This window comes from Oreochromis aureus, linkage group 16 (assembly GCF_013358895.1).
Source record: "Oreochromis aureus strain Israel breed Guangdong linkage group 16, ZZ_aureus, whole genome shotgun sequence".
In the NCBI taxonomy this organism is placed as follows: domain Eukaryota; kingdom Metazoa; phylum Chordata; class Actinopteri; order Cichliformes; family Cichlidae; genus Oreochromis; species Oreochromis aureus.
Genome location: NC_052957.1, coordinates 30128478 through 30154586, shown reverse-complemented (window position 1 = coordinate 30154586; position 26109 = coordinate 30128478). Strand labels below are relative to the sequence as shown.

Here is a 26109-nt window from a genome sequence, read left to right as displayed (position 1 = left end):
TGTCTCTGCTTGCCTTTCTGTAAACGACCACACACCACTGGTAGAATACTAGCCTTCCCAACACAAAATTAAAGCTTAATTATAGGGGAGGGTATAAGAAAAGCCAAGGCACTGAAGTGAAAGAGAAACATGATGCAATAAAAACTGATGGAAATGATTTATAACATATTTAATATCAAATACTTACTCCGTATTCTTTTTGCAAATATTGCTATGTAAAAAACTAAATTCAATCTCACTGTATACAGGAAGTACATGTTAATACACATTGACTTACATTATATTACCCCCAAGATTCATTGCTGCGCCATAAACCTGCCATTTATTCAAAACTCCAGGATCAATAAGTTATTTTACACAATAGTGGAGAAACTAGGTTTGGCCCTTAAAATGTGATTTCCTACTATTCTGACCAACACGGATTTCAACACAGTTTAACAAAGAAAATATAGATGATGACAGCTATTAAAAAAAACTGGGGGGGAAGCACTAGAATGGCTTCTGCATAATTCAAGTTTTCAGTTAACCTTATCTGGTGATATGTCTTAATAGTAGGTGCATGCAAAGTGCTAATTCAGCAGAATAATTAGTATCATATCTGACTGTGATTTCTCATGGTCAGAAATGACAGACAGAATTCTTGGGAACAGACCTCTGGAAGTAAAGGAAGTGATAAATAATAATTGCAAGCACACTTTGCAGGCCAGAGTTCCAAGATTAAGCAAACAGGATGGGTACTGAAGTATTAGGAGGACATATTAGGAGGATACAAAGGCAGTCTAAATCTGGGCCACCTGATCCTTAGGGCTCCAAGAGGTGGTGATAGTTAACAGTGCAATTACTCCGCTAAATTATAATTTCCAGGTCTGACACATCATATTTGGGCTCCACGGCTTTTCAAATGAAAACATTTTGCTCTACAACAAATTTCTAACGGCTAGCGGTACTAGCTATGTTTCATTTTATATGATGAGCCTATAATATATAGCCACTGTTGGGTAGAACAAGGAAATGGTAAAGTTCTCAATAACTTTTCACAAGTAGAGTTGTGGAAATTATTTTTATTTTCATTATATGAAAGGACAGTATCACAATTGTAATGTGCACACTGCACCCTGGACAGAAACAGTTGCATTTGAAACATCTCCTGCTGCTAAAAGGACATTGACTCTCTGCAGGCATGCTGTAGACTTTGTGTTCAAATATAAATTATGAGAGAAAATTAATGGGCCCTCTTTAGGGATTTCTGTCAGTGTTTGGGGACTGTAGCTTCAGGTTTGTATTGTTGACTGGAATCTACATGAAAAAAATGCATCTCAGGCCATATTATGGAGTAACGCAAAAGAGATTAAATAGTTAGTGTAACTAGTGGCTTTCTTCAGCGAGAGGTTAAGTAAGTAATGTGTAATATATTATTTCTGTTGAGCAACAATCCTGACATGAAGTATCGCACATGGAAACATCGCAAGCAGCTATTGAACAGTTATACTGTCCATCAGCATTACACTGAAAAGTACATATAACCTGCCAAAAATGGGGAAAAACAGTTTTGCATAATTTAAGTGCTCTATCTTGTTTTTTGAGGTACAATCACTCTCATGCCGATCAAATTTCCATAGGAAATATTAAATCATGTAAAGGAATATGCATGTTTAATAGTGTGGTTTAAGTAGTAAGAGATAAGGAGGATGAGAGAGCAGGAACTTACTGACATATTAAAAGTGTTTTTATGTGAAGTTAAAGAAAAGAAAATGCAGCTAAAAAGTGTTAAATGAACCACTGCAACACAGAACTGCTGCTGCTTCAGGTGTCACTCTTCATGGATACATTCCGACGGTCTTTCCGAGACTGGATCCGTGCACATTTTGGACACTTTTTCACCACAAAACACTTTTTGTGAAAGCAGGCTTTGCACTCTGTGAAAGACAGAAGATATTCATAGATTTTATTTATTCTGCATATAAACCCAGTGGCAGCATATGACTTGTTATATTTGGGGGGGGGGCATGCTTTGTCTATGCTCACCTGGACAGCGTTTACATATGTCAGTCTGAAAAGGAAAGATGATGTCTTTCTCTCTGCAAAACTCACAGATAAAACCTCGGGCAAGACACAGCTGTGTGAAAGAAGTGATAAAAGAAAGTCAAAATGATTTAATTTCATACAAACATTCACACGTTTTCCTCCTCTAAACGTGTCGTATTCCTGGTTGTATTTAACTGAAATGTTGTCTGAAATGTTGCGTACTTGTTTAAACGGGCACAAGGATAGGAGTCCTGTAAAGCTATTTCTTTAAGTCATCATTTACATATTAAGTCAGGTGAATGGGCGGAGATCTACAATCCCTAACTTTAAAAGAAATTTAAAATTAGAAATGCTTTTAAGTTAGGTAAGTGGCAATAATATTTAATTACCAAATGCATATCATCAGCACTGGAAAATAGTGCTGATACATAGCTAATAAATAACATTAAAGAGGCCAGAGGCATCTGGTTGAGAATGACTGACCTCACAGTTTTCCACATGAGTAATGGCAGACTGCAGCACTGCTTTGGCCTGTGGCAGCAGCTGACCCTTCTTCACCTTCTGTAGGTCATCCATGGAGAAGAGGTTTGGCTGCTCCTTCAGATGAGCAGGAAGATGCTCCAGCTCAGCCAGCACGCTAGGACACAAACACAGGGCAGATTAGGTTACTAAGTAGTTACTAATGAGTTGGCAACACAGGTTACTTGTTAAAAACTGTAGGTGAATTTGAAATATTTTGTTCATTTCTGAGGGATTAGTATATAATTGCAGTGACCTCAGTTCAAAAGCTTTTTAAGGACCTGTTAGGACAGATAGATTTCATGGTTAGGGCACATCCTGTAGGTCAGGGGTGGGGAACTCCAGGTCTCAGGGGCCAGTGTCCTGCAGGTTTTAGATAGCACCCTGGGTCAACACACCTGAATCAAATGATTAGTTCATTATCAGGCCTCTGGAGAACTTTAAGACATGTCGAGGAGGTCATTTAGCCATTTAAGGATCTACATCTAAAACCTGCAGTACGCCGGCCCTTAAAGGCTGGAGTTCCCTCACATCTGCTGTAGGTCCTGTGGGGTCTTTTGTGGATTGGGGTTGTTTTGGCACAACACAGTTACATCCACACATCCTTTCAAGCTTTTCTTTAGCTATGTGCTGAAGAAAAAGAAAAGCATTTTCAATAACAAACGTTATTGCAGGTAATTCAGTGTAAAATACTCACAAATATGATATATGATAATGTAATACAGTTACATGTTTATATAAATGTATTTATTCATATAAGCATTGAATTAAACTTGGTAATAGGAAGAAGTTAGAGATATTACTCTGTACTCTGATCAAAATATACTGCTCAGTTTTGAAGTTTGTGTCCCATTTGCATTTCATTCACTCTATGAACTAGGTGAACTAGTAAATCTTATACCTAGCATACAGTCACAACCAAACTCTTTATTTATTTACCATTAAAAGGTTTTTGAAACTTAATAAATCCTTGTAATTGTTATTCAATAAGTGATAGAAACATAAAAAAAAAAATACTCAGCAAATTTAATGAAAAACACATTTTGATCCACTGCCAAACCTGTAAATGAAGTAATGTCTTTGTTTTATAAAATGAGGACATGAACCGTTTATACATTACATACAATATATATCAACTTTGTATCATCTCCAAATGTTACCTTTCTGATAATCTGCAGGCTTTTAGCAGCTTCTTGATGCCCAGCAGCTGATCCTGCACCTCCTGATGGGAGGATAGAGGGACATGTTAAAAACAAAGGGGAATAAAAAAATAAATGAAAACAACCTAATAGTTTGTCATTGAATTTCAGTACCTGCTTTGAAATCTAATTCCACAGACTACTTACTAAATCCAGTAAGCACAACAGTAATAATTTAGTCATTAACTCACCCTAAACCTGTCCAGTTCTTTCACTTTACTGTACAGATTTTTACCAACACAGGTCAGGTCAAACAGAGGTTGATGCCACACTGAATCCAGCAGCTGTTTGGAGAAATCACTCACAGGGTACCTGAAATATCAGGATTATTGTGAGTTATGATGATGTTACAAGGTTTAGAAGTGCAAGTTATTTAGAAGTCATTTACATTTACAAGACCTTTAATCACTTCAGTTTTCTAAATGAATTAACTATACATTTAACATATATTAACAGTTACTATGATATGTTGTCTGATTTGATCACCTGCCAAAATCCCAGCAGGACAGTACTCGACCCGGAATCACAGCCTCTGAGCCGCTGTGACAGCAGTCACAGAAATATCTGCAAAAATGAATAACAACAGATCAATGATTCATTTGCAATAACTTGATTATTTAAATATATATGGTTTAATATCTGATTGCAGGAAAACACAGCTCACGGTGTTTTTAATATTTGGGTAATAACATGTTATTTTCCATACCTGCCGAGGTATTCACAGTACCGCAGTTTCTTGATGTACCCTGGTGGGAGATAGAGAGTCTTATATTTGGTTTTTATTCATCTGGACCTCTGATGAATGCTGCTTGTTACATTGTGAAGACATGTCTGAGGCCTGTGTTTGGTATTTACTGGTATTCAACCTTGATTACTATAGACAACAATGATTTCAGTGGAGAACAGTTTTTTTACATTTATTTATTCCTTTTTAAGAAGTGACAAAGTTACATTTCACAGAATGACTTTGAGTTTTACACAAAAATGCTGAATACAGTTGTATTAGTGAAGTGCATGACTTATAAATCTCTCTGCTTTTTCGGTAATGGAAGCATTTTCTGACTATAGTTTATTCTCCTGTGGAGGAATTAAAGATGTTTTTATGCGTGCTGTTGTAATGTTCAAATAAAAACTAAAACAAAAATCCTCTGCAATTCATATTATGTAATGCAGTACTCACTGGGCTCCACCTCGGTCCCACAACCTGCACACAGGAAGTGTTGCGAAGCCACTACCTCGCTTCGTCTGAACAAAGAAAAGAAACCCACACACATTCAGCTCTAAATACACAATCATTTATAGCATCAGAAATAAACCATTTTTCCACTGCGCTGTTGTGTCATCACATATAAATGAGACCTGTGCGTTGGCTGGACCGTAAAGATGATCTGGAAACGTGGTGGTGCCCAGCTCAGGGTTCCTCTCATCCTGGTACGCTGTCGGATCTCTTCTGTCAGGCTACCGCTGCTCACCGCCACATTTTCTGTACCCGGCAGCTGGTATGAACAGGAAGAACAGAGGATACTTGTGGTCATTTCTAGAGTCCAGTCCCAGTAACAGTGTAATAAAGATGCGGGAAAGTTTTCTTTGTCATCAGCCACCTACACCTTATTATATATTTATCTCGCATTAAAATACCAAGTTGAGAACGTGTAGTTATAGTTGATTTGTGGTTGCTGTTCTTACCTCCTGAAGCGAGCTGCGAAGGCTTTGCCGGCCACGCTGAAGCTCATTAGAAGGGAGCCAACTTTTTTTGAAATCCAACACCAGCTGCTGGGCTAGCTGCTCAGCACTGCATCATGGGACATCATAGATTTACTCAGATTTCACAGAACAAGCGCTTAGATTATTAAAATGCATGTTTACTGAAAGGAATAGGTTTTCTTACTTTTTTAGAGACTCTCTCTGAGTTAGTGTATGATCAACTCCACAGTCTGAAACACATAATATGATGATTATGTTTATTCTCATTTAATCCAATATTAAGAAAATAATTTCTATATTTAGTTGATATAATAATGTATATGTGTTGATAAAGGTCATAGAAAAAAAAAACAACATTTAAAACAATCAGTTCCTGATATAAAGTCAATGAACACTAGGGGGAAAACAAATACTGTAGGCTTCAAATTTCCAAGCTCAGATAAAATATAGATACTTCAATTTTTTCATATGGAATATTAAAAAACCATCATCATTTATGTAAACATTTGGAAATGGTCTGGAGAACATGATGTCCATGGTTTAAAAAAATAATTTCACATTTGTCTGACCACAGAACAGTTTTTCACTTGGCCTCAGTCCATTTGATGTACCAAGATGCTTAAAACTTTCCTTTTTTAAAGCATATAGTTAAAAATAATCCTCCCTTAGTTATGCTGCACATTTGTCATGATGCATTGAACAGTCACCTTTTCACTATGTGTTAATAGCCTCAGAATCATATCTTTTAATCTCTGTCTCTCTTCCACAGCATGTCCTGGTTTACCAAGACAGCCTGGGGAGGTTTCTTCCTGTTAAAGGGAGTTTTTCCTTCCCACTGTCGCCAAAGTGCTTGTCATAGGGGTCATATGATAATATAAAGGGCTTGAGGGACATTTGTTGTGAATATATAAATAAAATTGAATTGAATTGAATTGAATTTGAAATGAGAGAACAATGGGGCATTTCTTATAAAAGAGCTTTAACTGTCATACTAATAATGTAAGGGCAGAGGCCAGGAATACGAGAAACTAAGAACCACACTGAGCACACAACATGAGGGAGACGTAAACAAAAATTCTGGGTAATTAGGGAGATGGGAAACACCGGGGTGAGACAGCTGGAACAAAACAGGGAAGTAAAACTCAGTTCAAAGCACATGAGACATGAGACTATCAAAATAAAAGACACACACACACAAACAAACAAACCCATAGCAACCAGAATAAGACCTGCAAACTTGACACAGGGACAGAAGCTAAAATGCAGATATAAAATGGAGGGAGCAGAATGGGAAAACAAAAGGGGAAACCACAATCACGCAGAGAATATAAACAGAGACTGCAAAGGATGTAATAAATGCTAAAACTGGGCACAGGTGATCTTTAACCTCCTAAAACAATTTTAATTTCTCTTTGATATTTGGTCACAACTGAATGTAAAACAAAAAATTACCAGATTTGTTTTTTTTACCATTTTTGTTTTTAAGAAGAGCCACATATGAGGATATTCATTTAAAATTTTGAAAAATGCGTGGGTTTAGTTAAAGCAAAATTCAGTATTTTGGTCTAAATAACCCAAAATGTGATGTCCACATATGTGGACGCCAGGTCCTAGCAGGTTAAAAACAAAGGGCTAGTTGATTGATCTTCAGTTGTGTTTTAGTTTAATCAGTATTAGTGTGGGTGTGAGCGTAGCGGTTAGCTGTTTGTCTGTGCAAATATGTTCACAGTCAAAAAAGCACTTTCTGCTGATCAAAGTATGTTCATATGAGTTCTTTGTTACTTTTGACTCAGATGGAAGATTGGTGGAAAGGAACAATTAACCTGTTGATACCATCTTCACAGCATTTAGGCTGATTTCTATGAAATTTGGTTGAATGAATTGCAGTAACAAATTAGTCATCCTATAGCTTTTTAGTCTGGCTTTTTGTCTAAAAACATTATCCAGACAAACTTGAGACAAAGGAAGATGTAGGACGACCCATTCCTGGTCAAAACAATATGTTTGATAAGGAAGTATTTAAGGAATGTGTGTTTCATTAAAAATAGAAATTCTTACCTTCAAATCCGCTGTCAGTGGAGAGCACAGACAGAGTTTTCATTTGATGTTTAGGCTCATCCTTCCCTGCTTCCTCCTCCTCTTTGTCCTGTGTTTGCTGCTCTACACATGAGTGTGTTTCTCTGTGCGACATCTTCATGTCTTCATCAAGATGTCTTCGCTTGTATCTCTCTCGTCTAGGATCAACTCTGCTGTACTTTACTTTGTGCCTGTGTAGTCTAAATGTCTGCTTCTGTGGCGAACTCTCCTGTGCCGAGATTTTATGTCTTTCCTTGTACATCAGGCAGTTTGTGTCCATTGTGGAACGCCACTGATCTAAGCTAAGAGTCCATTTTGCATTTTCGAGCATCTCCAGCACCATGTCCACCACAATAAAATGAGCGTTTTCCTGCACACAGACCGACACTGGTGAGACGCTGCTGAGAGCATTTGGCACCTGTCTGCTGGCACAAATCTGGCTCTGATTTCACATTTCTATATTTAATCCCAAACACTATAGTAACCTGATTAACGGCATCAAATGAAGTTAATTCATAAGTAATTCAATAATAAAAAAAAAAAAAAAAAAAGTTCAGTGTCTTAGATTTACATTTACATGGTCTAATAGTAACAGATGGATAAAGATATGTGTTTATTAATGGCATGCTAAGGAGGATTATTGGAATATAAATGATAAATTAAGCACTTGCTAATACCTTACTAATGCTTAATAGTGGGACATTATTCTACCACCTTAAATTTCATATATCTGAATCTTGTAATTTGCAGTTGTATGACTCAGCCAATAATTTTTAAAATAAGCAGCTTGTTTTACAGTGGAAAAATAAAGGAGTGTGTCATTAGCTCTTTTATATTAACTTTTATTAATTTCATTGCAAAATAAATAAAAACTGTGAATGACTGTGGGGGAAAAATGTAATGCACCTTTTCCAGTTCACAACTGGTCTTGTAGATCTCTGCAGTGGATGCTGGGATATCGCTGCAACTTCTTTCTTTGCTTTGTTGTATTGAGGTAGCGCATCCTGATGAAACAAACACACACACACACACATATAAACTGACTGGGTTTCTAGCATTTTTAACATTTATATTTTTTTCAGTGTTGCTAACGTCAGGTTCATATTTGCATTCAGTGCACTCAGTGTATCACTGTTACTGTCTGCTCATTTCTATATTTTTATTCTTGGGCTCTATTAAGGCTATATAGGTGGGTATTGGCAAGATTATGCCAAAGGAAAAGGTGGCAATATAAATGTGTACAAAGGCCTACAGTCAAAGCCTGGAGTAGCTTTACATGTTCCACAGTTCAAAATAATCCCTATTTATCGTATACATTTTCCCTGAGTCCCTGAGTTTACACTCATCCCTTGAATCCAGCTTCTTTCTGATGTGCTTCTCCTCACAGAACTTTCTCTTATTCCTTTTTTTTTTTTTTACTTTTACACCTTACAAGTACAGTGCGACATCTGGGTTTTTATGAGTTGTTGTCGTCAACTTTTATGTCTCTTAACTTCATCACGCTGAGATTCAGAAGTGTTTGTGGTACATTTGAAAGACGCCCTCCTAAATAATCCTTTCCCTCATTAAAGAAAATCTGTGTTTTTGGACATGGTTGGTCTCTTTATAGGCACAATAAAACTGCCAGCCACCCTTTACTACTTGACACAGCTGATAAAATACAAAACAAAAATCAGTAAACCCCAGTCATTACTGGGGTTTACTGATTTTTACTGATTTTTTTACTGACAGTAAGTTTACCTGGTGTGTTGTTGGGAATGCAACTACTTTGGGTCCGCCTTTTATGCTCCTCAGCTAATCCCTGCTGTCCACTGTAGGGAAGGTGGAGGCTGGGAGTCAGAAGCCGCTTCAGATTTGATGAGATAGAGGTAGAGTTTTGCTTTTTAGCTATCTCCACTGCGAATGACGACTGATAGGAGCTCGGTTTGGATTCCAGATCCTCCCCACTGGTGGATGTCAACCACTCGTGGGGACCCAGAGACGGTGAACCAAAGACAGGAGATGGTGGGTCCGAGCTAACAGGAGAAACATTTCACTTTAGATGAAGAAGTTTCAAAACAATGCAAGTGAAAATCATCCAAGAAATAAACACCAAATTAAATGTTAACCATAAAAAAGCACATATTGTGCATCACCTGACAAGCAGCTGAGTGACATCAAATGTTTACTCATCACTTTAACAAGTAATTAGTTGTTAGTAGTTGGTGTGAGCAGTGAAAATAGTATTTTCACTGTATTTTCAACAGAAACATAAGGAATATCCTGTTTCTTCTTTTTACTTTGAGGTGTAAAACCATAGCTGCAGAAATAAAAAAAAGGTCTCTTTATTTACTCATTTCAGTTCCTGTTTGCTCATAGGCTCATGGCAACCACACAACTTTCATGACATTTACCATAAAGTATCACAAATGTCAAACACTGTGAGTCCTAAGCAGTAAACACTGGCTCCTGCTGCAATTATTCACAAGAAGTAAAGCTTGTTGTTTACATATACAGCATACTGTGTAGAGTTAACATGAGATATATATAAGCTTTAAAGCTTATTAGTTTTATTGTGTTACTTTACCTCCAGCAGCCAGTTATCCCACAGTAACTGAAGTCTCTAAAGCCTTGGCGCCATCAAGTGGTGCTAGAGTAACACTGTGGTAAGGAGACTGTCCTATATTCCTATTCACTATTAGGTACGAGGTGACCACAAAGCAACAACCTAAATGTGGGGCAAAGAGTATGTGTCTGTGAGACAATGGTCCCACATTTCACCAGCTGTCCCAAGCTGGTGAAATGCTAAGAGAGGACCTGCACTTTTCATGTGTGTAATTTCAAAAATAAACACACAAACTCTGCAGATTAACATCTATCTAAAGGACAAAAATACTCATTTATATGAAGGACATTTTCCCAGCCTGCTCACTGAGGAATGCAAGGTTGTGTTTTTCATGAGGCTTCTTTCACTTGTCTGTTCCCTTTTTCTATCCCGTTAACTAGGAACTGTTGTGTCGGCTACTGAGCAGTCTGGTGACCATCTTTTGGTTTCAGCAGGAAGGCAGTCACACAGCACTGTGTCTCATTTAGAGCAATACATATTTTGTAAAATTGCCGTGTGCTGTGTTTAGTTCGCGTTACATCTGAAACTCCGTGAAGCTGCATTTCCTTTTCTCTGAGTTCGACTCCACTAAAAAAAGGCAAAGCTTGTGACTTTAAGGTTATTTGTTTCTTTTCCCCATTTATTAGCTTAGTGTAGACAGTAAGTGAATCTGCATATTACCTAGATACACATACGGTAAATAATGTCTCCACAGGTCAAAAACCCCTTTTTTACAGAAATGTAGTTTGGTGTAGTTGTTAACAGATTCACCTGACATGGGAAAGCTTTGAGACCGGGAGGAAGCAAAAACAAAGATTCAAGGGAGCCCAGGTTTGTGTATTCCTACTGCTTATCACAAATCAAATGACTACATCAGGAAGGGCCAAATCAAACATGCAGATCCTTCCACTGTCGTGACCCTTTGGGAAATAAGGGTGCAGCCATATAAACTGAAAACTTAACTCTAACTCTCCTTTAATTCATTTTACAGTTATCAGATCTATACATGACTAATGATACCTTTTTGTGAAGCATCTTGCAAAACTAACTGAAGTTTACTAAATTTTTTTGCTAAAGGATGCATAAAAGTATGCAATAAGTTTAGTGAAGTGTGGAAGAGGCGGAACAGGTTAGTTAGCTGTATCGCTGTGGAGGTTCCAGTGATGCACTATGTTGGACTGGTGCAGGACAGGCTGTGGTGTACATGTTAGGTTACATTATTTTAAATGAGGGAGGTGATGCTAATTAGATTCACTCACCAAATTCTACCTTTGCTACTAGCTTCATATTGCGTAGGACTGGGATGGACGATTAAATTTTCCAAGGGGCCACATGAGAAAGTGGGCTGTTGTGTTGAACTGCATCAATAAGCTGAACTCAGTTCTGCTCAATATTAATATTATCTCTATAAATGGCCACTATCTAATGAGAGCAGATGTTACAACTGGTCAATGCAAATGTGAAATAAGCACATGCCAACATTGTGTCACTATATAATCAACATTCCTACAAACAATTGTGGACGAAATGTGTTTTGTAAAATTTCCAAATTTCCTGCTTATAGTTTAATTACATCATCTGCAGTTTTGGAAATGCAAAGGAAAGTCACGTCAACAGCAAATGCAAGATCTGCTTTCTACTGTGCATATGAAAGCTCTGGAATGTCCTTGTCACAAAATTTCTGCTCTCTTTTTAGCACCTTGCCTACGCTGAGCCACCTCCCACAGCTGTGTGGGAGCCTTTGTCACCATGTTCAGTCTGATGTGCCTACAATAGTGCAACACACTGTCTGTGATTCAGTGCTCCTGCCATGATAAAATTGACTATTTTAGTTACAACATCAGAAACATGGTTCATTTTTAGCACTGACTTACACTGCACGTCCTGCTGTATAATACAGTGCAAAAATACCAGTTCCTGTTTTGGGTTAATTTCATTTTGCATCTGCTTCAAAAGCAGATTTGGACAGCCAGTTTGTCCCATTTCAGACCCAGCCTCTCCAATCATGCCTTTCACTCAACACATTCCTGATAGCTCCACTGTCCACTTTTCAACTGAAATTCCAGGTTTCCTGCCAAGGTGTTGAAACACTCTTGGTCTTGCTTAGAGAGTGTCATATTCTCAAATGCTCCTTTTCTCTCAGGTGCAAAAGAATTCACCAAACATTCACTGATAAACTCCCCATCAGAGTATGAATTGCTGTTTTAGTGATTTTGTTGGAAGTAAAAATAAAAAACTGGATGATTAAAGATTGTTAAAGAAAAAAAGAAAGTGCTCGTTGCTTTTGTAGCTTTGCTAGCAAAGTTTCAGATGTCGAGTTCTTGCATTTCTCAATCCTTAAACATAGTAATCTGCTCCAAAAACCACACACATGGCTTTACCTGTGACTACAGTAAATAAATACTTAGAAGACTGTGTCGTGTTAAAAACTCTGCATCAGGGGTCTCAAACTTAAATGAGCTGTGGGCCACTGCTGGGACTGTCATTTCATGTGAGGGCCACTTTAGTGTTCAAGTAGTACAAAAAAACAAACAAATAAGAAAACACCCACAAATATTTCTGAAAATCTAGTGTTTTGTTCGTTTTTTTAATAATTTCAAATATTATATCACAAGACAAAACTACAAACGGGAACACATTTTTTGTCACTCTTAACTAACTGATGCCTTTCATTGAACTACCAAAGAAACAAATTGTTACCCTCTTTCTGACCAGACACGTGGCAGCACTTCAGCTATGATTTTGTTTGTATTTAACTAAATAAAAATGCAGACATAAGTGTACACATTAGTTTTTGACTGCTAGTGAAAATTGTTTTCTTCACAAATAACTCTCACTGAACTCAATCCCTCAACATGTTTTTACTCTCTGTTCATATTGCCTTCATATTAAATAACTTTTTGCTTTTTAAAGAACTTATTTTAACATTGCAGTCAACAACAAACAAATCTTCCCTAAAAAAAAGTAACTTCAAGAGCCAAATTGTATTATATTTCTTCACGTCAATATACAGGCCTCAATAGGTGTGACGTGGGCCACAAGTGGCCTCTAGGCCGCAAGTTTCAGACCCCTGCTCTAAATTCTGCATCAGTCTTTCTGACATCTTTCAAGGCCAGCAAACTCAGTGGCATTTACTTGCACACATAAATGCATGTTTTGTTTTGTTTTTTTCATAACATCTTCACAGCAAAAGAAACAACAAAGTTCAGGAGTGACATGTTTAGCCGCATGTTCTCCTTAAATTGCTGGCTGTCTGAGTGGTGTCCCAGAAACGATGTGGGCTTCATAGATAATTGGCAAACCTTCTGGAGGAAACCTGGTCTTGTTAGGAGAGACGGCATCCATCCCACTTTGGATGGAGCAGCTCTCATTTCTAGAAATATGGACCAATTTATTAAACCCCCCAAAATATGACTATCCAGAGTTGGGACCAGGAAGCAGAGTTGCAGTCTTACACGCCTCTCTGCAGCTTCTCTCCTCCTCCCCCCCCAAAAAACCCATCTCCACTGAGACTGTGTCAGCTCCCAAACAGATAAAAAACAAAAAAAAACCAGCAATAAACAACTTAAACATAAAAAAAAAATCACAAAGAAAGAACAATACAGTATCCACATCTCAACCAAAGAGTAAGACAGTGAAATGTGGATTATTAAATATTAGGTCTCTCTCCTCCAAGTCTCTGTTAGTACACGACTTAATAATTGATCAACAAATCGATTTACTCTGCCTTACAGAAACCTGGTTGCAGCCGGATGATTATGTTAGTTTAAATGAATCAACACCCCGAGTCATTCTAACTACCAGAAACCTCGAAGCACAGGCCGAGGGGCGGTGTGGCAGCAATTTTTCACACCAGCCTATTAATCAACGAAAGACCAAGACAGACTTTTAATTCATTTGAAAGCCTGATGCTTAGCCTCGTCCACCCCAGCTGTAAAACTCAGAAACCAGTCTTACTTGTTATCATATATCGTCCACCTGGGCCTTACACAGAGTTTCTCTCTGATTTCTCAGACTTTTATCTGATTTAGTGCTCAGCTCAGATAAAATAATTATTGTGGGTGATTTTAACATCCATGTAGATGCTAAAATGACAGCCTCAACATCGCATTTAATCTGTTATTAGACTCAATTGGCTTCTCTCAAAATGTAAAAGAACCCACCCACCACTTTAATCACACTCTAGATCTTGTTTTAACATATGGCATAGAAACTGAACATTTAACAGTGTTCCTGAAAACCCTCTGCTGTCTGATCATTTCCTGATAACATTTACATTTACAATAACTGATTACACAGCAGTGGAGAGTAGACTTTATCACAGTAGATGTCTTTCTGAAAGTGCTGTAACTAAGTTTAAGAATATAATCCACCCACTGTTATCATCTTCAATGCCCTGTACCAACATAGAGCAGAGCAGCTACCTGAACGCTACTCCAACAGAGGTTGATTATCTTGTTAATAATTTTACCTCCTCACCACGCATGCGACTCTGGATACTGTAGCTCCTGTGAAAACTAAGGCCTCAAATCATAAGTACCTGACTCCGTGGTATAATTCTCAAACACGTAGCCTAAAGCAGATGACTCGTAAGCTGGAGAGGAAATGGCGTGTCACAAATTTAGAGGATCATCATTTAGCCTGGAGAAATAGTTTGCTGCTTTATATAAGAAAGCCCTCTGCAAAGCCAGAACATCTTACTATTCATCACTGATTGAAGAAAATAAGAACAACCCCAGGTTTCTCTTCAGCACTGTAGCCAGGCTGACAAAAAGTCAGAGCACTGTTGAGCCAACCATCCCTTTAACGTTAACTAGTAATGACTTCATGAACTTCTTCACAAATAAAATTTTTATCATTAGAGAAAAAATTACCAATAATCATCCCACAGATGTAATATCATCTACAGCTACTTTTAGTACCATCAATGTTAAGTTAGACTCTTTTTCTCCAATTGATCTTTCTGAGTTAACTTCAATAATTACTTCCTCCAAACCATCAACTTGTCTTTTAGACCCCATTCCTACAAAACTGCTCAAAGAAGTCCTGCCATTAATTAATTCTTCAATCTCTAATAATCGGCTATGTACCACAGGCCTTCAAGCTGGCTGTAGTTAAACCTTTACTTAAAAAGCCATCTCTAGACCCAACTGTCTTAGCTAATTATAGGCCAATCTCCAACCTTCCTTTCATATCAAAAATCCTTGAAAGAGTAGTTGTCAAACAGCTAACAGATCACCTGCAGAGGAATGGCTTATTTGAAGAGTTTCAGTCAGGTTTCAGAGCCCATCACAGCACAGAAACAGCTTTAGTGAAGGTTACAAATGATCTTCTTATGGCCTCTGACAGTGGACTCATCTCTGTGCTTGTCCTGCTAGACCTCAGTGCAGCGTTCAATACTGTTGACCATAATATCCTATTAGAGCGATTAGAACATGCTGTAGGTATTACAGGTACTGCACTGCAGTGGTTTGTATCATATCTATCTAATACACTCCAATTTGTACATGTAAATGGAGAGTCCTCTTCACACACTAAGGTCAGTTATGGTGTTCCACAGGGTTCAGTGCTAGGACCAATTCTATTTACATTATACATGCTTCCCTTAGGCAGCATCATTAGAAGACATAGCATAAATTTTCACTGCTATGCAGATGACACGCAGCTCTATCTGTCCATGAAGCCAGGTAACACACACCAATTAGTTAAACTGCAGGAATGTCTTAAAGACATAAAGACCTGGATGGCTGCTAACTTTCTGCTTCTTAATTCAGATAAAACTGAGGTTATTGTACTCGGCCCTGAAAATCTTAGAAATATGGTATCTAAGCAGATTCTTACTCTGGATGGCATTACCTTGGCCTCCAGTAATGCTGTGAGGAACCTTTGAGTCATTTTGACCAGGACATGTCCTTCAACGCACATATTAAACAAATATGTAAGACTGCTTTCTTCCATTTGCGCAACATCTCTAAAATTAGAAATATCCTGTCTCAGAGTGATGCTGAAAAACTAGTTCATGCATTTATTACTTCCAGGCTGGACTACTGTAATTCACTATTATCAGGATGTCCTAAAAACTCGCTGAAAAGTCTTCAGTTAATCCAAAATGCTGCAGCAAGGGTACTGACAGGGACTAGAAAGAGAGAGCAGATTTCTCCTGTTTTGGCTTCCCTTCATTGGCTTCCTGTTAAATCCAGAATTCAAAATCCTGCTCCTCACATACAAGGTCTTAAATAATCAGGCCCCATCTTATCTTAATGACCTTGTAGTACCATATCACCCTATTAGAGCACTTCGCTTTCACACTGCAGGCCTACTTGTTGTTCCAGGAGTATTTAAAAGTAGAATGGGAGGCAAGCCTTCAGTTTTCAGGCCCCTCTTCTGTGGAACCAGCTTCCAGTTTGGATTCAGGAGACAGACACTATCTCTACTTTCAAGATTAGGCTTAAAACTTTCCTTTTGCTAAAGCATATAGTTAGGGCTGGACCAGGTGACCCTGAATCCTCCCTTAGTTATGCTGCAATAGACGTGAGGCTGCCGGGGATTCCCATGATGCATTGAGTTTTTCCTTTCCAGTCACCTTTCTCACTCACTATGTGTTAATAGACCTCTCTGCATCGAATCATATCTGTTATTAATCTCTGTCTCTCTTCCACAGCATGTCTTTATCCTGTTTTCCTTCTTTCACCCCAACCGGTCGCAGCAGATGGCCGCCCCTCCCTGAGCCTGGTTCTGCCGGAGGTTTCTTCCTGTTAAAAGGGAGTTTTCCTTCCCACTGTCGCCAAAGTTCTTGCTCATAGGGGTCATATGATTGTTGGGTTTTCTCTGTATTTATTATTGTGCTATCTACTGTACAATATAAAGCGCCTTGAGGTGACTTTTGTTGTGATTTGGCGCTATATAAATAAAATTGAATTGAATTGAATTATTGTGATTTCTCACAAAATGTAAAGACTGTTTGCTGGCTGAAATGGGACAAACTGGGTGTATCTGTATTATGCTTAAATCCCAATTTCCAATTGACCTCAAACTGGCATGGGCAACCAAATGGGCCAGGTGGATCCCGTGGCCATACCATACTCTGGGCTGATCTAGAGGGCTGGAAATCAGCCTTTTAGCTCTCTGCTTATGTGTTTAGTTAGCACAAAGAACAGAAAATATCAGAATAACAGCACAGCACCACAACACCCAATTATAGTTTTCCCCCACCAGCTGAATCCCATTTTAACTCCTGGTCCTAAGTATCTGAATAATAAAAGCGTAAACATGTTTTATGCCACCTACAGTTTACCTATGTGTACTGAACTGTAGCAGTAACATCATGTAGCATGCAGCTTTGTTCAGGTGGACAAAGTTTTTGCTTTGTGTGGATTCCAAACAGCTAATGATAAAAGTCATTCATGAACTGTAGCACTCAAGAGAAAGACTGAATGACTCATGCACAACTCTTACTTCAAGTTTGATAAGATAGTTAGTGGTTTACCCATCATCACAGCTTACAGCTTATTTTAGAAAAGCATCACCTAAAAAAGCAGCTTTAGAAACGTAATATAATCATTTAGGTTTTGTGTTTTTTTACCCATGAAACCCTTCCCTGGTTTCTTCACCCCCAATGAATAACAACTCTGCAAGATAGAAAAGTATCCATCTTGCAGTGTTGACCTTTTAAAAATTAGAGTGAATCAGAATGTGGGAGACAGTTTCAATATGTTTGAGGAGGCATTGTTTGGTTTTTTGGGGGGTTTTTTTAAGCAGACTGCACTCTGATCACTCTACACACTGCTCAGCCACAAGAGATGCTTTAGCTGATAGGTGTATCTCACAGCACTTTGGTATTATGTCTTACATAATTAGGTGTATATTCCATCTATGACACATGTAGATCTGTGTTTCTTGTTCATTTTTTTTATTTGTTATCTGATCATTTGTAATAATGATATTGCTGCAATGTTTGAACATATAGTACACAGTATATAGTAGTTACCTGGGATTAGATGTATCATTTACTCCTCCGTGCCAGGAGATGGGTCTGCTCCGTCTGGAAATGACCGGACTGCTCCGGGGAAGGTGGAATTTTTTATCCTCTGGATCCAAAAGAGAAAGTTCCTCTTTGCTCTGGATGTCAGTATCTGTCAGTACTATGTTGCCTTTTTTACACTCATCATCCAAACCCTCACTGCTGTGACTGAGTCTGTCTGACTTGGAGTCAAGGAAAGATTTAAAATCTTTGAGGCAATTGACTTTTGGCTGTTGGTGGTGATGGGAAGATGATGCATTTGCTTCTGTTCTGTCAGTTTCTGGTGGTGACAGAAGGAGAAGTGGGTTAGAATCCATAGCAGCTGACTGTTGTGTTTGGTAGCAAAGGAAAACAAGGGAGACAGCAAAGAAAAAGTTAGGCCTGATCAATATGTATTCCAAAGGCATTCTTCATTTTAATTGCACGTAGATTTTTGGAGCTGGAACCAGAAACAGAGACTGTTCTCGAAAAGATATCTCTAGATAATTTCAAGGAAAAAACCTAGCCATTTTAAACTAAAGCTTTGTGATAAATGTTTCAGTAACTCTCTGGTGTTTCCTGTGTGGCGGCAGTCATACCAGTCTTTCAAGATGCCTAGAACACAAGGTTTACAAATGTGTGCTGGATCTTACCTGTAGATGCCATTGCATGGGTTTTTGACTCCGCTATGTCCACATACCAGCTGACATACCTGGAACTATACAGAGAGGAGGACATGGTGCTGTGGCTTCCCATCTGTGCAGAAAAAGAGAGGCAATGTTTCTCAATAACTTTGAAGCAAACTTCCTGCTGCTTTCAGAGCAGAGGCAAAGCAAGTATCAGTTGTGGTAGTGACTAATGGTTGTACAACATCAGAAAGTATTAAATGTTCTGTAATGTTGTGTAAGTTATTAAAACCTCTTCAGCCCCAAGGGGGTTTCTGAGCTTCCTGCTCGAAAATGCAATGCCTAAATTAAATTGATTATTTCTCTGCAATTACAAACTCCGTCCTTACAATCTTGGTATCAAAATGAAGCTAACACTTGGGACATTTAATCAGAGGTGTAAATATTAAAGCGGATATTACTGTGTCAAAGTTACTGAGACTGGAACACAGAAAAAGGAAGTGGATTTTATTCTCGCCTATTTTTTTTTCTTCTTTTGCGGCTAATTCGGGTGAATTTTGGTCCGATCGTGGTCAAACTTTGTGTGTTTACGCAGTGATAGCCCTGGAAGCTAGCCAGCCTATTTATAACCGGTTACATGAAGTCTGAAGACTGTCTGGTTCTCGTTTGCGTGTTTAGCGGACTTCTGCGCATTACGTAACTGCTCGTTTAATCGCGGCTTGTTTTCGGTGTGTTTGGTGGTTGTAGAAATGGTTTATATGACATTTTAGCTGAGATTCTGAGGTTTCTGTGGATACCGCACATGTCTGGAGTTATATTTCTCAACCGGCGTTATAACCGATTAAACGTGATCTCCTCCCTTTTGCCCCCGGTACCGGGGGCGTGGGGCTTAAGCTGCTGAAAATGTTGGGAAGGTTTATTAGTTCTGCCACAATTTGGAAGTGATGAGCATAAAATAAATAAATAAATATACATATTCATTATGCAAGGATATGCAAGATTATAACCTAAATCTTGATCATAATGCAAATTTTAAAGTGTGTAAGGGCATCTCAGGGGAGAGTTAAAGATTTTCAAAAGTTTAAACAATTACAAATACACTGTCATCGCAACTCCCAGTGTGGAGCAACGCATTCATTTCCCAGGAAATGTGGCATCACAGACTTTTTACTTGTGCAAGTCACAATTGCACAGAGTGTGTAGCTGAATTATTTCATTAGCTCAAAGTAGAGCAACTGTTTGTCTCTGCCATCAACTTCTCTGGATGTTCTCAGTTCTTTCACCTGGCAAGTTGTAAATATTACTATATCCACTGATGCTGATAACTGTTTGCAAAGGTGATTTAAGCATCTATGTAAAGAGTTAACAGAGTTAAGTGATGTATGTGTTTATATACACTATTCTTAAACACTGGTTTTGCTGCACAACTACTCAAACTACTCTGCACAAGAAGATCCTTGTAAAAAATATGTCAATTTTTTGTATTTTCAAAAGTTCATACAAGCCTTATGAAGACGTTGACATTTAAATGGAGGAATTCAGTGTATTAAAAACAGAAAAACGTCATACTAAAATAATGAGAATACCAGAGTGTTTATGTATAACCATCGTTCAGAGGTATTTGGGTGTTTTTATCATGATAGTTTCTAAAACTGAACCAGAACATGGGTGTCTTTTAGGGCACTGAAGATGGGGCTGAACCTCAATCTGTTACTTCAGTTGCTTTCAAAGACCTCACAAACTCGCCTGGAAAACAGCTACTGTGGCCAATACTTCATAAAAGCTAATACATGTTAGCAAAGTCTTTAGTTCATCCAGAATTAGAACAGTCTCAGCTGAGAAACTCCAACAACCATGTGCAGAAAGATTTAAGATCTAAGATTTCATGCTTTGCAAAAATAACCCAGCCTGTACAGTATGGGTGTGACTCTGATTAAAAATATGGGTGTTGTAGACATCACTCTGTGAGAATTAGCACTATCCTGTACGCAAGACAAAACATTAGAACTACGAAACATGTATCAGTCTACATAAAGGTTATTGTAAAGACCTGAAAGTAAAAGCTAAAAATGAGGAATAGGTTAAATTAACGAAGTTTGAAAAATTATTTTATTGTTTGAACTCAAATGAAAAAATCTCGAGCACTTACAAAGCCAAATAAAACAAAATAAAAATATCCAGGACATGTCTTTAGTTTCAGTTGCTGTCAATACAACCAGATAACTACAAATATGTTTTTTTTCAATGATAAAAATACATCGTACAGTTTTTGTTGGGCTTATCATGATACAAGCTACAGGACTTACACGTAGTCAGTTCTGCCTAACATAATGAAGAGGTTAGTTGGTGATTTAAAAATATAAGAACTTTCCTGACATCACTATATCTAATCAATAATATCTTATTGGTCCTGAGTTTAGGGCACCCTGATGGCCAACTTCTGCTTTTTTTTCTTTTTTTACCTCTACCTGGGAATAAATGACAAAGGCCTGCTAGAGGGGGATTTTAGGCTAAAGCATTAGCCATGACGATCAAACTGAGGTGTCACAAGTGGTTACATTGGTACTGAAGTGTTGTGAACCGAATGTCACCGTCTTTGAATCTGAATGAATCTAGACTGTTTCATCAAAAATGAGAAATCAGCATAAAACACAAAAGAACTGAATTAAATGAAAAAGTGTAGCACTGAACTGCCTTCAACGTCATCAACAGACCTCACATCCAACTAAAACTACAGTTATTATATAGTCCACCTGCTGTATCTCCTTAAAACACATATACAACAAAATGTATCCCGAAACAAATCTAAGAAGTGAATTTCAAAGATTTGAGATCAAAAAAAGGAAGAAAACAGCCAAAGATATTTCAGTGCAAATATAAATGTATTTCTCTCAAAGTGACACAGAAAGCAGTTTGTAAAGACTGTGGACAGATGAGCTCTGCTGATTAAGCTCTCTTATATATCGCTTATATCTCTTCAAGGAGCTGCTTCGCTTTAATCAGCCAACAGAGCTTCCTGTATGAATGCAGAAGTAGATTCTAATTGTAAGTGATAATGTCTAAAATATTTCCCTTTTTGTTTCAGTCAAAGTAAAAAGCAACATGTTTGAAGCAGAGAGAGAGGGGGGAAAGCAGACAGCAGAAGCAGCACTGACCAGAACACAAAGCTCCGGCTACTCACCAGTTAGTGACTCGAAGAGGAAACCTGTCAGTCTGGTGAAGGGGGGACTAATGCGAGTCTTCAAAAAGCTGCGGCAGCTGGAGAGAAAGGAAGAGGGCTGGTTGGTTTTCAGCACTTCCTGTATTTAAATCAGGTTTGTATTTTCTGTGTCTCAGCAGTCAGTGCTGGGGTTTTTTTTTTTTTCCACTAAGAACAGAGACACCAAGAAGCTCTTAGTACACCGCACAGCACCTTACCACAAAATTAGCCTAAATATGTATTTGCCACTTAAAAAAACACAAACTTCTGACTTATTCTGCAACTATTTAATAACAGGGAGTTGATTCATTATGTATTAAGTCATGCTTTTATTTAAGGAGCGTTCATAATACATAACACATAATTAAAATATTTATTGTCCGGAGGATTTTCTCTTCCTAAAGAATGAAGGAACATTTAATGAAATATAATCAGATCGATTATAGGAGCGAAAGTGTTTCACCTTAAACCCATAGCAGGTCTTAAATGTTGTGTTCAAAGGTTCCTCAATTTAGACCGTCACAGACGCGAGTGCAAAGGTTTCGTTCAGCAGCATATCTTACGTGACATTTCTCAGTGCTCAGCAAAGGCTGGCATATTAGCTGGCAGCTGGCAGAGGTGAAAGAGGAAGTTCTAGTACAGAGACAAGTATCAATGGCCGGGGGAGGGCGCGGTTGATGCATGCTCAGATTGAGACACTTACCTCCAGACTTTACCTCCAGGTGGCAGCATTTCACAGCCCAGCAATAGCTCAACTTCAGCTGACATTCGGTTGATATTTCAGAACAACAGGTATTTCGGACATAAAGGACGCAACCAGGAATTATCTGTCTGTCTGTGTTCGCTTCATATACTGTATTTTCACGGAGGTTTGCATGTTTAAGTAAACTGCTGCAACATTTTCCTATTTTCCTAGCAACATGAGCGATAGCATAGAACTTTTGCACAGTACTTTAGACATGGTCAAGTCGACTGGTGAAATTCAAACCAGGTTCTGAATGAGGTAAGAAAAGTGATTTAAATGTTTTTGTGATGCTCAAGACGTTTTCAGTTAATTTTTAACTGCTGTAACAAAAGAGAACTTCCAACTCTGGGATGAATAAAATATATTTCAACTTTGCCATGTCTTCTCTTTAAGGGGTAACTTGATCCAGTAGACAAAGCAAGACGAGTCATCTGAGAAAACTATTTTATAAGTCTGATTTTAAACTACAAGCCTAATTGTAATGATTCAGTAAATGTTGTAAGTAAATGTTGCTGTTTTTATTAGTGATCATGAAATAAACATGACAACTCATTTGTTTGCTTTAATAAAGATAAAGATACATGACCTAGTCTTTTTGGGAAAGAGACACCGAAATCTTAAACCGCAGCACTTCATTCTTTTGAGCATGAACATCCAGACATGACCAGACATTTTGGTGAACTATCTCTCACATTGGTATGTTCATTTTTAGCTGTCTGAATACCAGACTTTGTAGTCAACAATAACAACAACATGTGTTTTGATAATGCCATTCAAAATGCCATAGAAAAATACAGGACTTGCACCTATAGGGACTTGGTCTGGAGTCAGTGTAGTCTCTTCCTCTGTTATTTTGTGGCTTAATCAGATCTTTTTCATTGTTATGAAGACCACATAATTGACTTGCAGTGAGCTCAACTTACACCCAAGCTGGGGGCTGGTTTTGTAAAATAGCCACTTTTTGGGGGGTAAAAAAAAGTGCTTAATTAGGGAAACACAAGGTACACATTTGCTAAGACACACATTTTTACACCCTGGTACCTCATTAACACACATGACACCACTTTATGTCAAGAAATTGTGATATCAAAAAGAAAAGAAAGCTCTGACTAGTAAAAACGTTTTTGAGAGAAATATTTGAGTCGCTTCTTAAACTTCTTCCTTCCACTGCCTTGTGTTACTCCCCCTTCTCTGCTTTGACTTTTATAAAGATGAAAAATGACATATGTAATTATAAACCGTGCATTTAAAAAGCAACCTGGCTAAAAATTAGCAATAACTATTGAGTTTGAGTTAATCTGTACGATGTGTTGTGTGTTAGGTCAGCAAAGGTCCTCACAAGTATGTAAGTATGAGCAAGTGATGGTGCTCAGTGTAATCAGGGGTCAGCACTGTGCATCATCTGCTGATGCAAGCTTGTTATGTAATGAGCTGACTCAGCACTTCCTTCTGATTCCCGGTGGGACTCTCTCATTATCACTCATACACACACACACACACACACACACATGCTGGAGCTTCATGTAAACAGGATGGTTGTAAATAAGGGTTTTTGGCCTGCAGTACAAATCAGTTTCTCTCCTCTCACAGAGCTGCTTTCACGGGCTTTAATCTCAAACAATAAAGCTTTATCAAATGGACATTTAAGGTTCACTTGGAACTGGTGACATTACTGCTCACAAACTGCAGCAGTGGTGTTGTAGATAGTGTAAATATGACATTAAAAAATGAAGAAAAATTGTGATGGTTTGTACCAATTGTTAAATCTAAAACTTACACAGAGAGAACTTACACTACAAGAGAACTGTAGCTGCCATCTTCTATACACTTTACGCTGCATTGTTAGTAGTTACTTATTCGTATATCTTTAAATCTATATATCTCTATCTATATCTCTATTTTTACTAAAGGTAATTGGTGTGACCTGGATGTCTCAGCAGTAACTTTAGTCAAAAGGAAGCTCCCATAACTTAAGCACAGGCCTAACTGCAAAATATTAAACACAGCCTTTTAGTCTTTCGACCTTGTGTTTCAAAGCAAAATGAAAATTTCTGAGATAACTAACTATAACAACTGTGAGGTTGAACTCTGTGAAAAAGCTTCAGTGCGCGAAATGTGTTGTTTGTCGCTTTTGTCCAGCAGAGGTCACTGTTCACTAAATTTCAGCCCCACTTTCATTTTCACTGCTTTTCACGGACTGCAAAAGCTAGTGCGCAGCCGCACTCAGCTACGCTGAGTCAAAAAAAAAAAATATGCAGCGTGAGACCGGAAACAGTGTTTTCAAAATAAAAATCGTAGCGCAGTAGAATATCGTCAGTCATCTTTATATAATAGATTATAAGAACAGAGTTGAGGCCACATAACCACTTACACAATTGCATTATCAGTGCTTTATTTATACATTTGGAATCGTAGTTTATTAATTCCCCTTGTGTAATCAATCTTTAGTTTAAAAATAAAAAAATGAATATCTAAATCATACCCGAAACGCCTTCGTATTTATTATTTCATTCCACCGTAACATTGGCCTGGTCGGTGTACTATTTTGAAATCTTTCCCCCGGATGTCGCACCGTCCAACAGAGACGCTTGACGACACGCGCAGACCTCCAGGCAGACGCGGCGGCGACAATCACGGACTCAGAACGCGCGGCACGGCCACGGACGTCTGTGAAGTCAGTGTCCCGCTGTTTGCCTGAACGTAGCTAACCCCGCCCGCTCTCTCGGACATAACCGATACACGGACACGCGCAGCGGAGAGGCGGAAAATTATGGCGACGTTGGGACCGGAGTCGGCTCGCCCCCCTCTGGGTTCTTCTCCGTTAGTCCAGGCTCACATCGGCAGCGCCAACCTGCCTCCCAACCGGGGCTTGGAGCGGGCGCTGGAGGAGGCGGCGGCCAGCGGCGTCCTCAACCTCAGCTGCCGAAAACTAAAGGAGTTTCCCCGGACAGCAGCCAACCACGACCTGTCGGACACGGTGGAAGCAGGTAGGTTGTTCTTTGGTGTATTGCACTCCCCCAACAGCCCATCCCGGTTAGCTTTTAAGAGGGGGGGCACACCGGTGCTGGGCGGTAACTGCTCCCCGCTATAAACGCGTCACGGCGGCGTGGAGACTCCTTTAGGTAACCGTTGGACGTTATTTACAACACTGGCATTTCCGTTATCCACGAGGACTAACTGAGCATTTGCTCACGAAGCTGCACGGGTGGTGTGCCGAGCCCTGAACCCTGTTGGTGTTTGCAAGTTGGAACTTTGGCTTCACCTGAACCGGATGCACACTTGACTTTAACCCCTCCACTGAGTCGTGTTTAGCCTGCTGACTGGCCTCATTGTGACCTGAGATTTGTTCATTATTGAGAGAACAGTCATAGGAAAAGTTTCAAGTTTCCAAATGACTGAAGCCCTGTGTTTATGGAGGGCTGCAGTGAAAGTG

The 26109-nt window shown here is 38.7% G+C and overlaps 2 protein-coding genes across 5 annotated transcripts in view; one reads left to right on the top strand and one right to left on the bottom strand.

The window, feature by feature from the left end:
• Positions 1–1046: 1046 nt before the first annotated feature.
• rubcnl (rubicon like autophagy enhancer) lies at positions 1047–22649 on the bottom strand. Of its 2 annotated transcripts, none has more exons than XM_039599526.1 (18): positions 22635–22649; positions 21914–21990; positions 18760–18862; positions 18095–18407; positions 9264–9538; positions 8430–8527; positions 7506–7893; positions 5632–5677; positions 5430–5535; positions 5103–5239; positions 4924–4988; positions 4450–4489; positions 4230–4307; positions 3935–4055; positions 3705–3766; positions 2509–2662; positions 2026–2116; positions 1047–1916 (listed from the first exon to the last, which is right to left on the bottom strand). In XM_039599526.1, the coding sequence occupies exons 3-18, from the start codon at positions 18860–18862 to the stop codon at positions 1804–1806; spliced, it is 2190 nt and encodes a 729-aa protein (XP_039455460.1). In that variant the 5' UTR covers positions 21914–21990; positions 22635–22649; the 3' UTR covers positions 1047–1803. The 2 variants fall into 2 exon arrangements, with proteins under 2 accessions (XP_039455460.1, XP_039455459.1); XM_039599525.1 differs by lacking the exon at positions 22635–22649 and adding an exon at positions 22395–22542.
• Positions 22650–25261: 2612 nt separating this feature from the next.
• lrch1 (leucine-rich repeats and calponin homology (CH) domain containing 1) overlaps positions 25262–26109 on the top strand; it is a 91941-nt gene continuing 91093 nt past the window's right edge. For all 3 annotated transcript variants that reach the window (XM_039600020.1, XM_039600021.1, XM_031746638.2), the window contains exon 1: positions 25262–25663. In XM_039600020.1, the coding sequence (XP_039455954.1) occupies positions 25447–25663 (217 nt within the window). In that variant the 5' untranslated portion in view covers positions 25262–25446. The remainder of the gene's footprint in view (positions 25664–26109) is intronic.

Coding starts and splice junctions, on each gene's coding strand:
- rubcnl (XM_039599526.1), bottom strand. CDS start 18,862: ATGGGAAGCCACAGCACCATGTCCTCCTCTCTGTATAGTTCCAGGTAT. Junction 4,308..4,449: donor TACTGTGAATACCTCGGCAG/GTATGGAAAATA, acceptor TCATTTTTGCAG/ATATTTCTGTGACTGCTGTC. Junction 3,767..3,934: donor AAGAACTGGACAGGTTTAGG/GTGAGTTAATGA, acceptor TCCTCCCATCAG/GAGGTGCAGGATCAGCTGCT.